The sequence below is a fragment of the Aquarana catesbeiana genome, linkage group LG08 (genome assembly GCF_042186555.1).
Source record: "Aquarana catesbeiana isolate 2022-GZ linkage group LG08, ASM4218655v1, whole genome shotgun sequence".
NCBI classification, from domain to species: Eukaryota; Metazoa; Chordata; class Amphibia; order Anura; family Ranidae; genus Aquarana; species Aquarana catesbeiana.
The window spans coordinates 25,093,908-25,109,522 of record NC_133331.1 but is presented as its reverse complement, the minus strand read 5'-3'; the positions used below and the strand labels follow the sequence as shown (position 1 = coordinate 25,109,522).

Sequence of the window (15,615 nt, the reverse complement as noted above, 5' to 3'; positions counted from 1 at the left end):
GGATACTAGGGCACAAGGGAAACCAAAGTCGCACAAAGGAGATCGTATATCATGTGAGAGTATATGAGACATAACTAAGAATTATTTAAAATGTCATCTGAATGGGCAAAATACAATGACTTTAAGTAACCAATTAGAATCCAAAAGTAGGATTTTACTGAAAATGGTACGGATGTTCTGGAGACCATTTGCTCTAATTTTTCTCCAGCTGTAGATAAAGGGTGTTGTTGTTTTCCCATATCAGATACATACCCCCAAACTTCTTGAGATGGGAACAAGGGATACCTATTAGCAAAAGTATGTAGGCATAGGAAAGGCCCCTTGCCGCACCCCTTTAATGGAGAATTGTACAAAAAAATTGATTACTTAACCGTTTCAGCCCCGGAAGATTTTACCCCCTTCCTGACCAGAGCACTTTTTGTGATTCGGCACTGTGTCACTTTAGCTGACAATTGCGCGGTCATGTGACGTTGCACCCAAACAAAATTGATGTCCTTTTTTTTCCCACAAATTCAGCTTTCTTTTGGTGGTATTTGATCACCTCTGCTGTTTTTATTTTTTGCGCTATAAACAAAAAAAGAGCGTCATTTTTGAAAAGCACGCAATATTTTTTCCTTTTCAAATATCCCCAAAAATATATATATATATTTTTTTCCTCAGTTTAAGCCGATATGTATTCTTCTACATATTGTTGGTAAAAAAAAATCACAATAAGCGTATAATGATTGGTTTGCGCAAAAGTTATAGCGTCTACAAAATAGGTGATAGTTTTATGGCATTTTTATTATTATTTTTTTTAATAGTAATGGTGGCGATCTGCGATCTCTATCAGGATTGCGACTATATGGCGGACACATCGGACACTTTTGACACTATTTTGGGACCATTGTCATTTATACAGCAATCAGTGCTATAAAAATGCACTGATTACTGTGTAAATGACACTGGCAGGGAAGGGGTTAACCACTAGGGGGTTATGAAGAGGTTAAGTGTGATTCTAACTATGGGGGGGAGGGCTTAAACTCACATGACAGCGATCACTGCTCCTAATGACAGGGAGCAGTGATCTCTGTCATGACACAAAGCAGAACGGGTAAATGCCTTGTTTACATAGGCACTTCCCTGTTCTGTGGCTCTGTGACATGATCACCGGGAGACCGGCGGACATAGAGTCCGCCGGTCCCGCAGGCACGGTCACGCTGTATGTGGCGGGCGCCTGCTATTCCCGCCTCTTAAAGGGGACTTACAGGTACGCCCATTTGCCCACCTCTGCCATTGTGCTGATGTATATTGGCGTGCAGCGGTCGGCAAGTGGTTAAACCCATAAGTGCTTTTTTTACCATTACTTTTCCATTATACTGGCTTTTGAAATTTACAAATGCAGCAATCTAGAAATTGGATGAAAGGTTTAGCACTGGGAAACACTTTTTGAAATAAAAAAAGTGCAATTTATATACAATTATATAGATCAGACCAAAATGAGGGACAAATGAGGAGGAAAGAGGGACAGAGGGACTTTGTTCCAAATCAGGGACAGTCCCTCAAAATCAGGGATAGTTGGTAGCGATGCAGATATGTGGCTGGTAAAGACAGTGGGGGTTATTTACAAAAGGCAACTCCACTTTGCACTGCAAGTGCACTTTCAAGTGCAGTCACTCTAAATCTAAGGGGTAGATCTGACATGAGTGGAAGCTCTTCATCCAATCATGTGCAAGCTAAAATGCTGTTTTTTATTTTCTTTGCATGTCCCCCTCGGCTCTACCGTGACTTTACTTCCAAGTGCACTTTCAGTGCAAAGTTCATTTTTCTTTAGTAAATAACCCCCAGAGGCATCATGCAGAAAAAAGCTGTGGACACATGGAAGTTGATTTACTAAAGGCAAATATACTGTCTACTGCAAGTGCAGTTGCTCCAGAGCTTAGTAAATTAGGTAAAGCTCCACTTTGCAAAGAATACCCAATCACATGCAAGGAAAATAAAAAATAAAGTATTTTTGCTTGCACGCAATTGGATGATAGAAATTAGCAGATTTTCTCCTCATTTACTAGGATCTAACGCAAGGACACTTGCAGTTCACAATGTATTTCCCTTTAGTAAATCAACCCCATGGAACAATGGCTGTAATACTCTATCCCACTTAAAAATGCTACAGAAAAGGTTGGGAATCAAGTACTACTCTATGTATAATTGCAGGAACCTTTTGTCAGAGATGCTGTGACCTGTCTGCGGAAGGAAGCTGTAAAAGTCACCAATGTATACACCATGGCTCTGATGGCCTACACCTTTACCCTTTCTGGAGATAATGAGCTCAGGGAGAACTTGTTGAAAAAATTGGAAGAAAAGGCTGTGATTGGCGGTAAGTTAGAGGTTTATTACATATTAATAAAAGGTAAGAAGTAGGTTTACTGTACATATATAAATTATTGAATTGTATATATGGTACATACTAAATAACATTATTACATAATGTCAGGGGGGTTTGCAATCCTGTATGTCTAGTGCAAAAAATCAAACATAACTGTGATAAATGTGGGATCAGAGTAAGGCCTTTTTCACCAACTTGTGACAAATGACTCATCAAACTCACACCACATTGTCACCGATACATGACAATGATACTCTCATTTACTGAAGGCACATAGTATTTATTTTCTGGTCCCTGAGGAGGGTGTGGACAGAAATGATCTAATCAATCAAGAGGTCTGAGGACTGGCACAGCTTTTATGACCCTGTAGCTACTACTCCTACGGATATAGTTTTATATATGTATAATTATATTGCAATACCTACAAGTTACAGTCTGGTAACTTGTATATTATTGTCTAGTATGAAATTACCTAATGGATGAATACAAATATGATGGGTATCAGATGCCTGTTTTACCTAGTAAATGTTTTGTGTCCAATCTGCCTCCAGTACCTTCTAATATAGTGGTGTCTGGGTTTAAAATGCTGCTAATTCATTGATACAGGTAAAAATGTCTTTATTCTGGCTGTACTGTTAACATCTCAGGAGTTATGAAATACCCTGAAGTTTTGAGTCAGCCAGGGATGTGTATTCGCTAACTATTCCAATGCCGTGTACTCACGGCTGGACTTTTCGTCCAAACTGGTCCGATGGAACGAATCCATCCGACAATTCGACCATGTGTGGGCTTCATCGGACCTGCAGCGGACCTTTTCTGATGAAAATCATACGGACTTTAGATTTGGAACATGTTTCAAATCTTTCCGACGGTCTCGAGTCCGGTCGAAAATTCCGCTCGTCTGTATGCTAGTCCAATGGATGAAAACCGAAGCTAGGGCAGCTATTGGCTACTGGCTATGAACTTCCTTATTTTAGTCCGGTCGTACGTCATCATGGTCGAATCTGTCGGACTTTGGTGTGATTATGTTGAAAGTCCTTCGAAAGTCCGTCAAAGTCTGACGTGATTCAGTCCGTCGAAAGTCCAGCTGTGTGTACACGGCACAACTAAACTATTTACGACAGGTGATACGTCTGATACTATTAGCTAGGATAGATATCTACATAATGTTTTAATTACTTAAGCTCGGAAACTTTAAGGTTTTATGATGGCTATAGGAGCCAGACTGGCATGTCTATTGTCCTGTTAATGGGGTTTACGATGGGCTAAATCAAAAGGTTATCTGTTTTTCATGCTTTGTTTTGATGTTGGATAATTTGATTACAAGCTTCCTATCAATGTACCAATAAGAATGTTTTGGAATGCAGCTAAAATTGTAATTCTTGGTAAAGCACTCCTTGGATTATGGAAGTTGGATCACTCTGCTATGTATCTCCTATTGTGCAAAATCTCATGGTTGACTTATGAATTCTGAACAACAAGGCTGCCCTGTGTCTTATCACACAGTTTTTTGGGTGTCCATTTGGCATCACAATAGCCTCTATCCAAAGAGAAAGACAATGTTTACAATGTGAATTCCAGCCTTATGCTAACCTGGATAAAGCTCATCCCTTTAAGGGTACACTCCATTTAGACATTTAAAAAATTAGCATGTAAACACGTCCAACTTTTTCATCCTGAAAATACTCATGTGTATTGGTCTGGTTAGTCTCCAAATTCTTATGATATGTTTGCTGCTTGTGTTTTGGACCGAACCAGAACCGTTTAGTACTTTTGTTTCTGTCCCCCTGGCCAAATTAACCTTCAATGTAAAAGTGTGCACACTTTAAGTAAATTACTGAGACATACATGAGTTCAGTAGATTGATACTTCTGCTTTATTACTTCCTGGACTCCGGCTAATATACCGTGAGCCGGATATTTTGTTATCAAATCAAATATCAAATAAGACAAATGTATGCGGACATATAGCTAAATAGGGTGTCTTGTCTCCAGTTCTTTAAAACAGGCGCAATCTTCTTTAACTTGTTCTTAACTCTTGCAGTTCTGTTCCACATGAAGGGGGAGGGTAAGCTGGCAGACATCTAATTGAATATGGTTAAGGCTGATAGCAGAGGCTGAAGTAAGCACTTGTATCTATATGGTTATACTGGAAATAGGCATTTCACCATAACACTCATAGTCACATCCATTACAGTTCCCCCTTGAAATGCTTATTTCACAAAACTGTCCCTCACACTGAAAGACCTACACCCAGCCCATCCCTATCTGCAACTCTTTTAAGCTGTATGTAGAGAAAGAGCAGCGACTAGTTCACTACCCCCCTCAATACAGCTGGAGGAGTGCGGCCAGGTGCTTTCTGTCCCTATAGCCCTACGATGTTGCATCTTGGGGGAGGGTGAGTGTAACGGTGTGTAACACATAATTTTCATCATAATTTTCATTAAGGCCTTACATAGACATCGTCATCATCATCTGATATCTCTTGGTTCATGAATGTGGGGGTAGTTTGGTCAACAGCCTTTTCCACACACTTCCTGATGCAGGGGAGAACGCAGCAGATTATAGCCTCCATTACCAGGATAGCTATTCCTATCTATCCTATCCCAGGGGTTGGTGAGTCCTGAATTCTGTTTTAGTTCTTTGGACAAGTCCTCAAGTTTCTGGATGGCTAAAGTCACTTTAGCATTTGGGCCAGTGTTATCTGGGATGTAAGTACAGCATGTGCTGGTCTCGGGGATCATCTTACATACACCCCCCTTCTCAGCCAGGAGCATGTCTAAGACCATACGGTTTTGGAAGGTCATGTGTGAGGCCGCTTCCAACTGTTCGGCTAAACCCTGGAGTGCATCTCTGGTGTAATTGACAAATCTTTGTTGGTTATAGTAGATGTAATTTATCCAGTCTACATTCTTATTTACAGTGATAATGGGAATCAGTGACTCAAAACCTGCTGCTACTTGGTCTCTTGCTTTAAACTCATCTGGGATCCCCCTTGGGACCCCTATGGCGTCTATGTATATGTGGGGGTCAAAACTTCCTGCTGGGGCACTCCTGCATCTTCTGTTGGGTTTTTGGTACATCACTTGCTTCTGGCTCTGGGTTCTCTGAAAGAATATGCCAGGGCATTATGGCTTTAGCCATTGCACATTCTCCTGTCCACTGTCCTGTCATTCTACTTCTAATTTTCAAGTCTCCACAGATCCAGTACACGTCCCCTAAGGACTGAACTTGATTTTGCACTAGATCTGCAGACACCTCACTGTAAGACTCACAGTAACCTTCGGTGAAATTTCCAAGGGGCTTTCCCACTCCATGTTACTTTCCATAACGTGTAATTGCCAGAATATATGGTGATACCTTCTGCTGGATTGGGAGCCTTAGTGACTATGGGGTACTCTTTTTTCCAATGCTCACACAGGGAGTAGTTAGTGGTTGTGTTGGTAAATAGGCTAAGGACACAGGTCTCAGGTTCTGGGAGTACATAAAGGGGCACTGTTCCTGAATGTGGTTTAGCCCCTCACACATATAACAGTTGGTCTTGTTGTGCTTCCCTGCATTGTACCTCATCCATTTGAGCCACAAGTTGACATCTGAGAAACCGGTTTCTGCAGCCATGGTGTCCTCAAAGGTAGGGTCTGCTATGGCCGCCATGTCCCCTGATGTTTGCATGTGAGGCTTTATGGGGGTTAAGGTTGGATGTAGATTGGGGAACTGTCCACTCTGGGTTATTGAACATGTCTTTCAGTTGGAAAGGTTTTCTAAAACCGTAATACCCATTTCCCTACCATAGGCCCAATACATAGGTCCCGCTGTCCCCTGGGCTGGGATTCTCAATGGTCAGTCTGAACTCTTTGGTGAAATATTGATCTGTGTGTTTGTTGATTGTCATCCTATCTAAGAGTGACTTCCCATTTTTGTCCTTTCTATTCTGGGCGGTTTCGGGCTTATACCCCCATTTTTCATCCCCAGTGTTCCAACCCACTGCTCCCCAATAATCACAGTTGTTGCTCCAGTAGGTGTCGGTGACACATACATACACAGTCATGGGACCTTTTGCTCTCTCATTGAACTGGACACTGTAATCAGTACCTGGAAGTATCTTATTATAAGGGGATATGAAAGTGGCAACATGTGTATTGGATGAGTTATACCAGAATTAAGTTATACCATCTTCCTGTTTGATGGGTCTGAGTAAAAATCACAACAAAAAGGATAAACAGGATCATGGCTTGGTCTCCTCAGCCTCTTCTTCGGGCACAGGGACTTTCTTGCAGTGAGAGGCATGTATAGAGGAGTTCCTTCCGGCCACTTTTACTGATGTGGTAGTTGTCAGAAGGACTTGGAAAGGACCATCATATCTGGGTTCAGGGGTGTGTTTCCTCACAAACTTCTTTACCAGGACCCAGTCACCAGGAACCAGCTTGTGCGTTCCTGTATCTAGCTCAGGATCTGGAATGGAAGAAAACATTTCCAAATGGATATGGGTTAATTCTCAAGATAAAACAGTCACATAATCAGTTAATACATCAGATTGAAGTTGCAACTGTTGTGGAAAATAACAACCCAGTCTGGGGGCTGAACCAAACAATATGTCATAGTGTGACAAACCATGATTTCCCCTTGGAGTGTACCTAACACTGAATAAGGCAATGGGTAGGCTATCTGGCCAACTCATTTCCATTTCCTGAGACATTTTTAGCATTCTAGATTTTATTGTGCCAGTCAATCTTTCCACCTTCCCACTGCTCTGAGGATGGTATGGGGTGTGGAAAGCTAATGTGACCCCTAAGGCTGTCCATATCTCTTTGGTTACTGAGGCCATGAAAGCCGCCCCTGGTCACTCTCTATGACCTCTGGGACACCATATCTGCACACTATTTCTGTTAAAAGTCTTTTAGCTGTGGTCTTTGCTGTCATGTTGGTAACGGGATATGCTTCTGGCCTACGTGGCAGACACGGTCTCTTGTTTAATTCCATGATTCCTTCAACTTCTGTGGCTCCTTTTCTTGATCCTCACTTCTTTTACTTCTTTGTCAGCTGTCTCTTGTTGCTCCTTGAGGTGGGTCCTGTTTACAGGAGGGTTTTGTAGAATCATAGTGATTTCTACAGTATCATCCAGGATAGATGCATTCACTCTTCTGACCACTTCTCGCATTTAATCTGCAGCTCGTTTCGCAGCGGTATCTGCCAGGTGATTGCCTTGTGCTTCTTGGAAAAGCAGCTTGCTGTGCGTCTTTACCTTAAGTATAGCCACTTGTGCTGGGAGGAGCAGGGCATCCATAAGTCCTTGATAGCTGCACTGTGTTTTACAGGTGTTCCTGCTGCTGTCAGGAACCCTCTGGTTTTCCAGATGATCCCAAAATGTCCTTCTGACAATCTGCATGCCATAGTTAGGGTCTGGAGTTCTGCTTCCTGGGCAGACATGGAGGAGGGTAATGCTGAAGCTTGAAGAACTGTATCTTCAGTGGTGACTGCGTATACTGTGTGGTGCCGTCCAGTACTGTCTGCATACCTGGAACCATCCACAAAAATTGTCAAGTCAGGATTCTTAAGGGCTGTCATCACTTTGAAGCAGTTATGAGCAGTGAGATGAGGATTATTCTCCAAAGAGGTTTCCCCCCTCGAGAAGCGGAAGCAGAGTGGATGGGTTAAGGGTATCACGTGGGAGGACAGTGATGTTATCGGGGAGAAGCAAGGCACACTGGAGTCTGAGGAGGTGTCTTGCTGGGGACAGGGCTGTACTTGGTACTCTCTGAGACAAACAGTTTGAAAGTCTTTCAGTCTGGGAGGCCCAACGGGCTGTTGAGAGGATCTCCTTCAGAGTTTCAAAATTGTCCACAGCTTCTGGTGAAAGCAGGAAAGGGTCGGATTTCAGGGCATCATAGAGGGATTGCATCAAAAGGGAGGCTTCTGGAACTGGGATCCAAGAACGGCAGTAGGAGATTAATCCTAGAAAGGCATGAAGGGGCTTGAGGCAAAGGAATGCCCTTGATTGCAGCAACTCTTTCTTCAGTAAGATGTCAGGTGCCTTGGGAGATGCAGAGGCCTAGGAAAATCACCTTCTCTCTGGACTTTTTGCTTTAAGGCCTTGCAACCTTGCTTAACCAGGTAGTGGAGGAGGCTTTCAGAAAGGATTGAGGCAATCACAAGCAGGAGGTCATCTACATACTGAAGGAGTACAATGTCTGGGTGTAACTTCATCCAAATGTCCAGAATGAGGGCCATTGCCTTGGTGAATTAGGAGGGGGAGTTCTGGGCACCTTGTGGCATAACAGTTCAGGTGTAGCTGGCAGGTGACACAGGCTTGCCTGAATCCTTGTGGAGAAGGTCCATGTGATCCGGAGAGGTGGGCGAAGTGGGGTGTCATGTCCCTGGTACTGGGCGCTTTCGCGTGGACCACGGTTGGGGCTTGGTTGACTGTGGGTGAATTTCCATGGGCTTCAGTATTCCCTTCCGGAGTGGCTGGGTCTTCCACAGTTGTAGCAGGCACGTGGAGTTGGTACTGGTGGGTGCAGATAGGGTGTATCAGAGGCCATCATGGGAGAAGCTACTCTCTACTACTCTCTACTCTTCTGTGAGGATTCTGGACCTAATAACTACTAATAACAATGTCTCAAGCTCCATAACTCTATACTCAGACCCTTTCGGATTGACTCTTTAAGACCTGACATAAATGCGGCAGCTAACATGTGTCTATGCACTCTGTTCAGCACACTAAAACCCAAATCAGTAAACTTCTTGTGCTATTTCTCAACAGATCTGCCTTTTCTTGTGTGAACTCTTGTACACATATTGACTTCAGGCGTTTTAGAGTGGAGATATGAATACATACAGAATAATTGTTTTTGTTTTTTTTTTTGCAGACTACAAAATGCTCAGATGTGAATGGGCCCTAAATCTAGATATAGATTTAAGCAAGGAAAGCACTTCCTCTTTCGTTCTTCTTCTGGCATAACGTCCAGAATACATAAACTTCCTCTTTATTTATAATACTCTTAAATATTGAAATTAAACATTTTAAACTCCCCAATTATTGCTAATACAGCTTAAACACAATTAAAACCATTTTCATAAATATAGCACATTTGCTACATTTACTGTTATTAGAGAAACTCCTTAAAGCCAGACTGAATTAATCAAGACACCCTATACATAAATTACTTATTTAATTAAAATGCTACATTGATTGCTACTATGTTTCATCACTGGAAACATGTGGGTGGGTTTTGGTGTGGGTGGTTTAGGGGGCGGTGGCATAGGGCGTGTTGCCACAGGGGGAGGTGTCACTTAGAACAGAGGGGCGGTAGACGGAGGGCAGTGTCTACCTCCTGGGGACCAGATGCCATTATAGGACGGTGGCCGACTACTTAGCTTCCTCTTTTCTAGTTTTCTATACACATATACAATACAACCATTTGATTATTTTGATTAATTTCATGTTCTGTCCACCCCCTTCTTCATGAATAGCGTTTGCAACCTTAAACCAGGAGTCTGCTGTACGCAGTAGGCCATGGTCTGATAGTAAACCCCTTTTTCTCTTCAAGAAAGTGCACCATTCATCTATTTGTAATCTCCCACCCAAATGCATATCAATCCCACACACTTTTGCCAATTTCTTTCCCCTTTTCACAGCATCCTCTCTCTCCCGTTCTAATACCAAATCACAGGCCAGACTGCCCTCTGCGGGCTTAGCCAACTTGTTTCCAATGTCACAGTTCTTAGTATATGGACAGAAGATGAGACACAGGAGAGAGAGAGAGAGAGAGAGAGAGAGAGAGAGAGAGAGAACTGAATAGAAATACGCAGTAGTGATGTGGAGATGGAGAAGATCTCCAATAAGACACTGGAGAGAGAGAGAGAGAGAGAGAGAGAGAGAGAGAGAGAGAGAGAGAGAACTGAATATAAATACACAGTAGTGATGTGGAGATGAGGAACTGGGAAGATCTCCAATAAAACACCTAATGAGCATACATTAAACACCAGCAGTTGATATTTAACAAACCACTTCAAACATCGTCTACACGTCTCAACACAAAACCCAAATTCCTCACTCTAGCTTTCTCTGTCTCTTCGTACTCTTCTGGCTGCTGAGGTTGTAAGGGACACCTGTTGGTTCCCTGGTTACTTATTCTAACCTCAGCCTCAATAACTTCCAATGACTTGCCAAGAGAGAATTTCACCGGGTAATGTACATTCAATCTGAATACCATTACTTGTGGGGCCTCCGGTATGTTTGTAACCAATAATGGATCTCCTATATCCTGGTTCTACTTATTTGAGCAGACCCCAACCTTCTTCATTAATGGCAAACAACAGTCCACAAATACACCTAGGACATGACATTACCGACAACAATGAATATGACAGCCGGAATGACATATGGGACTGTTCAGATTCTCACGGGATCTCCACGCCCTTGGGCATATATGACACCCCCTCCTGGTCTTCCCGTACTTCACAGTACAATTATTTATTTTCCCTCAGGAGGAGTTTGACCACATCACTAATCTCCGTCCGTGATTATATTATTATTATTATTATTATTATTATACATGATTTATATAGCACCGACAGTTTATGCAGCACTTTACAACATTGGGGCAGACAGTACAAGTACAATACAATTCAATGCAGGAGGAATCAGAGGGCCCTGCTCATTAGAGCTTACAATCTACGAGGGGGGGTCAAATTATACAAAAGGGTAATAGCTGTGGGGGATGAGCTAATGGAGAAAATAGTGCAGTTGTTAGGAGGCAGGATAGGCTTCTCTGAAGAGGAAAGTTTTCAGGGATCGCCTAAAAGTGGATACATTTGGAGACAGTCTGACAGATTGGGGTAGGGAATTCCAGAGGATGGGCGAGGCTCGGGAGAAGTCCTGGAGGCGGATATGGGAGGAGGTGATGAGGGAGCTAGAGAGCAGGAGGTCTTGGGAGGAACGGAGATGGCGATTAGGTTGGTATTTTCAGACTAGATTAGTGATGTAGCTGGGGGCAGAGTTGTGGATGGCTTTGTAACTTATTGTTAGTGTTTTTAATTTAATTCGTTGGGTGAGTGGTAGCCAATGGAGGGATTGACAGAGTGGGGTAGCAGACACTGAGCGGTTTGTAAGGTGGATGAGTCTAGCAGCAGCATTCATGATGGACTGAAGGGGGGATAGTCTATTTAAAGGTAAGCCAATGAGGAGGGAGTTGCCGTAGTCGAAGCGAGAGATAACCAGGGAGTGAATGAGGAGCTTTGTGGTTTCAATGGTTAGAAAGGGACGTAGTTTAGAGATGTTGCAGAGGTTGAAGCGGCAAGCTTTGGAAAGTGATTGGATGTGGGGCCGAAAGGAGAGTTCAGAGTCCAGGATAACACCTAGCACCCTGACATGCGGGAACGGGTGGATGGTTTTGCCAATGCTCTTGACAGAGAAGTCAGGGGAAGAGGCACGCGGGGGAGGTAATATTATAAGCTCGGTTTTGGACAAGTTGAGTTTGAGGAAGTGGTGTGACATCCATACAGATATGTCGGTTAGTAAGTTAGTGATGCGTGAGGAGACTGATGGAGTGAGTTGAGGGGTGGAGAGATAGATTTGTGTGTTGTCAGCATAGAAATGATATTGAAAGCCGTGACTGACCCAGAGAAGAGGTGTAGATTGAAAATTAAAGAGGTCCAAGAACAGAACCTTGGGGGATCCCGACAGAGAAGGGAAGAGGAGAGGAGGAAGTAGAATTGTAAGTGACACTGAAGGTGCGTTGGGATAGGTAGGATGAGAGCCACTGAAGAGCACAGTCACGGAGACCGAGGGAGTAAAGTTTTTTGAGGAGGAGGGGGTGGTCAACTGTGTCAAAGGCAGCTGAAAGATCCAGAAGTAGGAGTACAGAATAGTGTCCGTTGGTTTTTGCAGTTAGTAGGTCGTTTGTTAGTTTTAAAAGAGCAGTTTCTGTGGAGTGTTGAGGGCAAATCCAGATTGAAGGGGATCAAGAAGGTTGTTTTTAATGAGGTGGTTACTCAGTTGGTTGTAAACCAGGCGCTCAAGTAGCTTAGAGGAAAAGGGGAGCAAGGAGATAGGGCATAGGTTGTTAAGATTGGTAGGGTCCAAGGATGGCTTTTTAAGTATGGGGGTGACCAGTGCATGTTTTAGAGCATTAGGGAAGATGCCAGAGGTCAGGGAGAGATTGAAGATGTGGGTTAGAGAGTGTAGGATTGGGTCAGAGGGCGACCGTAGCATTTGAGAGGGAATAGATGGTTAGGTGGATCAATCAATCCCTTTTTACCAACAGCTGTCACAAGACAGACTCCAAAAAAACAAAACACTCCAAATACAAGTGGGTCAGAAACAATTGCAGGTTTGTACTATATAAATAGGCTCGAGACAAGATATATACCTGTCTTTGTGGAGTGCGGGAAGCCGATGCGGAGACAGAAATTAACCAAATACGGATGCGCATCAAATAGCAGACAAATTATTAAGGAAAATGTCTTACCGTTTTCTCCAGAGTTGATCAGGCTCTGGTCCGCCCATATTGGTCCTTTTTCAGTGTTCTCTAGTTCGGCTCTCCTTTTGGGCCAATCTCATGCCCCACATTGGGCGCCAAATGTTTTGGACCGAACCAGAACCATTCGGTACTTTTGTTTCTGTCCCCCTGGCCAGATTAACCTTCAATGTAAAAGTGTGCACACTTGAAGTAAATTACTGAGACATACACGAGTTCAGTAGATTGATACTTCTGCTTTATTACTTCCTGGACTCCAGCTAATATACCATGAGCCGGATATTTTGTTATCAATTCAAATATCAAATAAGACAAATGTATGCGGACCGCAAGATATACATATTCATTATTGTGACAAAGTATAAGCTTTTAGCTGGGTTATATCTATATAAGGGAATAGCAAACTATCATAGCTAAATAGGGTGTCTTGTTTCCAGTTCTTGAAAACAGGCGCAATCTTCTTTAACTTGTTCTTAACTCTTGCAGTTCTGTTCCACATGAAGGGGGAGGGTAAGCTGGCAGACATCTAATTGAATATGGTTAAGGCTGATTGCAGAGGCTGAAGTAAGCACTTATATCTATATGGTTATATTGGAAATAGGCATTTCACCATAACACTCATAGTCACATCCATTACACTTGTAGTAAATAGGGATGGGCGAATGGTTTGGCCCGAGCATAAGTTCGGGCCGAACTTTGGTTGTTCGGATGTTCTGCAAACCAAACAATATGCAGTGTTCAGGGCAAATTCGAAAGCCGCCGGAGCACTGATAAAGTCTATAGGACATTAACATGAAAAATCAAAAGTGTTCATTTTAAAGGCTTATATGCAAGTTATTGTCATAAAAAGTGTTTAGGGACCCTGGTCCTGCCCCAGGGGACATGTATCAATTACATTTTTTTTTTTTAAAACAGCCATTTTTTCGGGAGCAGTGTTTTTTTAATTCTTAAAGTGAAACAATAAAAATGAAATGTTCCTTTAAATATTGTGCCTGAGGGGTGTCTATAGTATGCCTGTAAAGTGGCGCATTTGTCCAGTGTTTAGAACAGTACCACAGCAAAATGACATTTCTAAAGGAAAAAATGTCATTTAAAACTGATCACAGCTGTACAGTAATCAATTGTCATTACAAAAATTTTTGCATTGATACATGTCCCCTGGGGCAGGACCCAAGTCCCTAAACACTTTTTATGACAATAACTTGCATATAAGCCTTTAAAATTAGCAGTTTTTGATTATTCATGTTCGTGTCCCATAGACTTTAATGGTGTTTGTGTGTTCTTGACAAATTTTTAGCCTGTTCGCATCATCTGCTCCGAAACCTTTTAGGACGGTGTTTAGGTCATCCCTAGTAGTAACCTGAAACAATTTTTCTCAAGTGTTGGATTGTGAAGGCCAACATGTTTCAAACAACCATCACAATTAAAACAGCAGTAGAGGAAATGATAAGGGACTCTATACAGAAATTAAAAAAGAGTTAGAATGGAAGCACAACAGCAAGGAGGTCCAGATACAACTTTATCCCATTAACCACAGTGCCTACGGGGCACTTTTACCTCCTTCCTGCCCAGGCCAATTTTCATCTTTCAGTGCAGCACATTGAATGAAAATTGTGCGGCCATGCAACGCTGCACCCAAATCTGTTTATCATTTTTTTCCCCACAAATAGAGCTTTTATTTGGTGGTATTTAACCACTTGCTGACCGCCTCACGCTGATATACATCAGCAGAATGGCACATGCCATTCGTCTCCCCCCCTCGCGATCGCTCCCAGCCAATGGGATCATTCCCCTGCCTCTGTATAGTACACAGAGGCAGAGGAAATGATGTCATCTCTCCTCGGCTCGGTATTTTCCGTTCCGGCGCCAAGGAGAGAAAACTGCAATGTGAGTACACAAACATTACACACACAGTAGAACATGCCAGGCATACATTACACCCCCCTTTACCCCCCGATCCCCCCTGATCACCCCCCAATCACCCTCCCTCCCTGTCACACTGACACCAAGCAGTTTTTTTTTTTCTGATTACTGCATTGGTGTCAGTTTGTGACAGTTATAAGTGGTAGGGCAGTTAGTGTTAGCCCCTTTAGGTCTAGGGTACCCTCCTAACCCCCTAATAAAGTTTTAACCTCTTGATCACCCCCCGTCACCAGTGTCTCTAAGCAATCATTTTTCTGATCGCTGTATTAGTGTCGCTGGTGACGCTAGTTAGGGAGGTAAATATTTAGGTTCGCCGTCAGCGTTTTATAGCGTCAGGGACCCCCATATACTACCTAATAAATGTTTTAACCCCTTGATTGCCCCCTAGTTAACCCTTTCACCACTGATCACCGTATAACCGTTATGGGTGACACTGGTTAGTTTGTTTATTTTTTATAGTGTCAGGGCACCCGCCGTTTATTACCTAATAAAGGTTTAGTCCCCTGATCGCCCGGCGGTGATATGCATTGCCCCAGGCAGCGTCAGGTTAGCGCCAGTACTGCTAACACCCACGCACGCAGCACACGCCTCCCTTAGTGGTATAGTATCTGAACGGATCAATATCTGATCCGATCAGATCTATACTAGCATCCCCAGCAGTTTATTGTTCCCAAAAACGCAGTGTTAGCGGGATCAGCCCAGATACCTGCTAGCACCTGCGTTTTGCCCCTCCGCCTGGCCCAGCCCAGCCCACCCAAGTGCAATATCGATCAATCACTGTCACTTACAAAACACTAAACGCATAACTGCAGCATTCGCAGCGTAAGACCTGATCACTGCGATCGCTAAC

General features: G+C 43.1%; 1 protein-coding gene across 1 annotated transcript in view; it reads left to right on the top strand.

The window, feature by feature from the left end:
- Nucleotides 1-15,615, top strand: part of LOC141106652 (alpha-2-macroglobulin-like) — a 242,068-nt gene that overhangs the window by 158,666 nt on the left and 67,787 nt on the right. Inside the window, exon 29 of the mRNA XM_073597595.1 lies at nucleotides 2,194-2,356. Within this exon, the coding sequence (XP_073453696.1) occupies nucleotides 2,194-2,356 (163 nt within the window). The remainder of the gene's footprint in view (nucleotides 1-2,193; nucleotides 2,357-15,615) is intronic.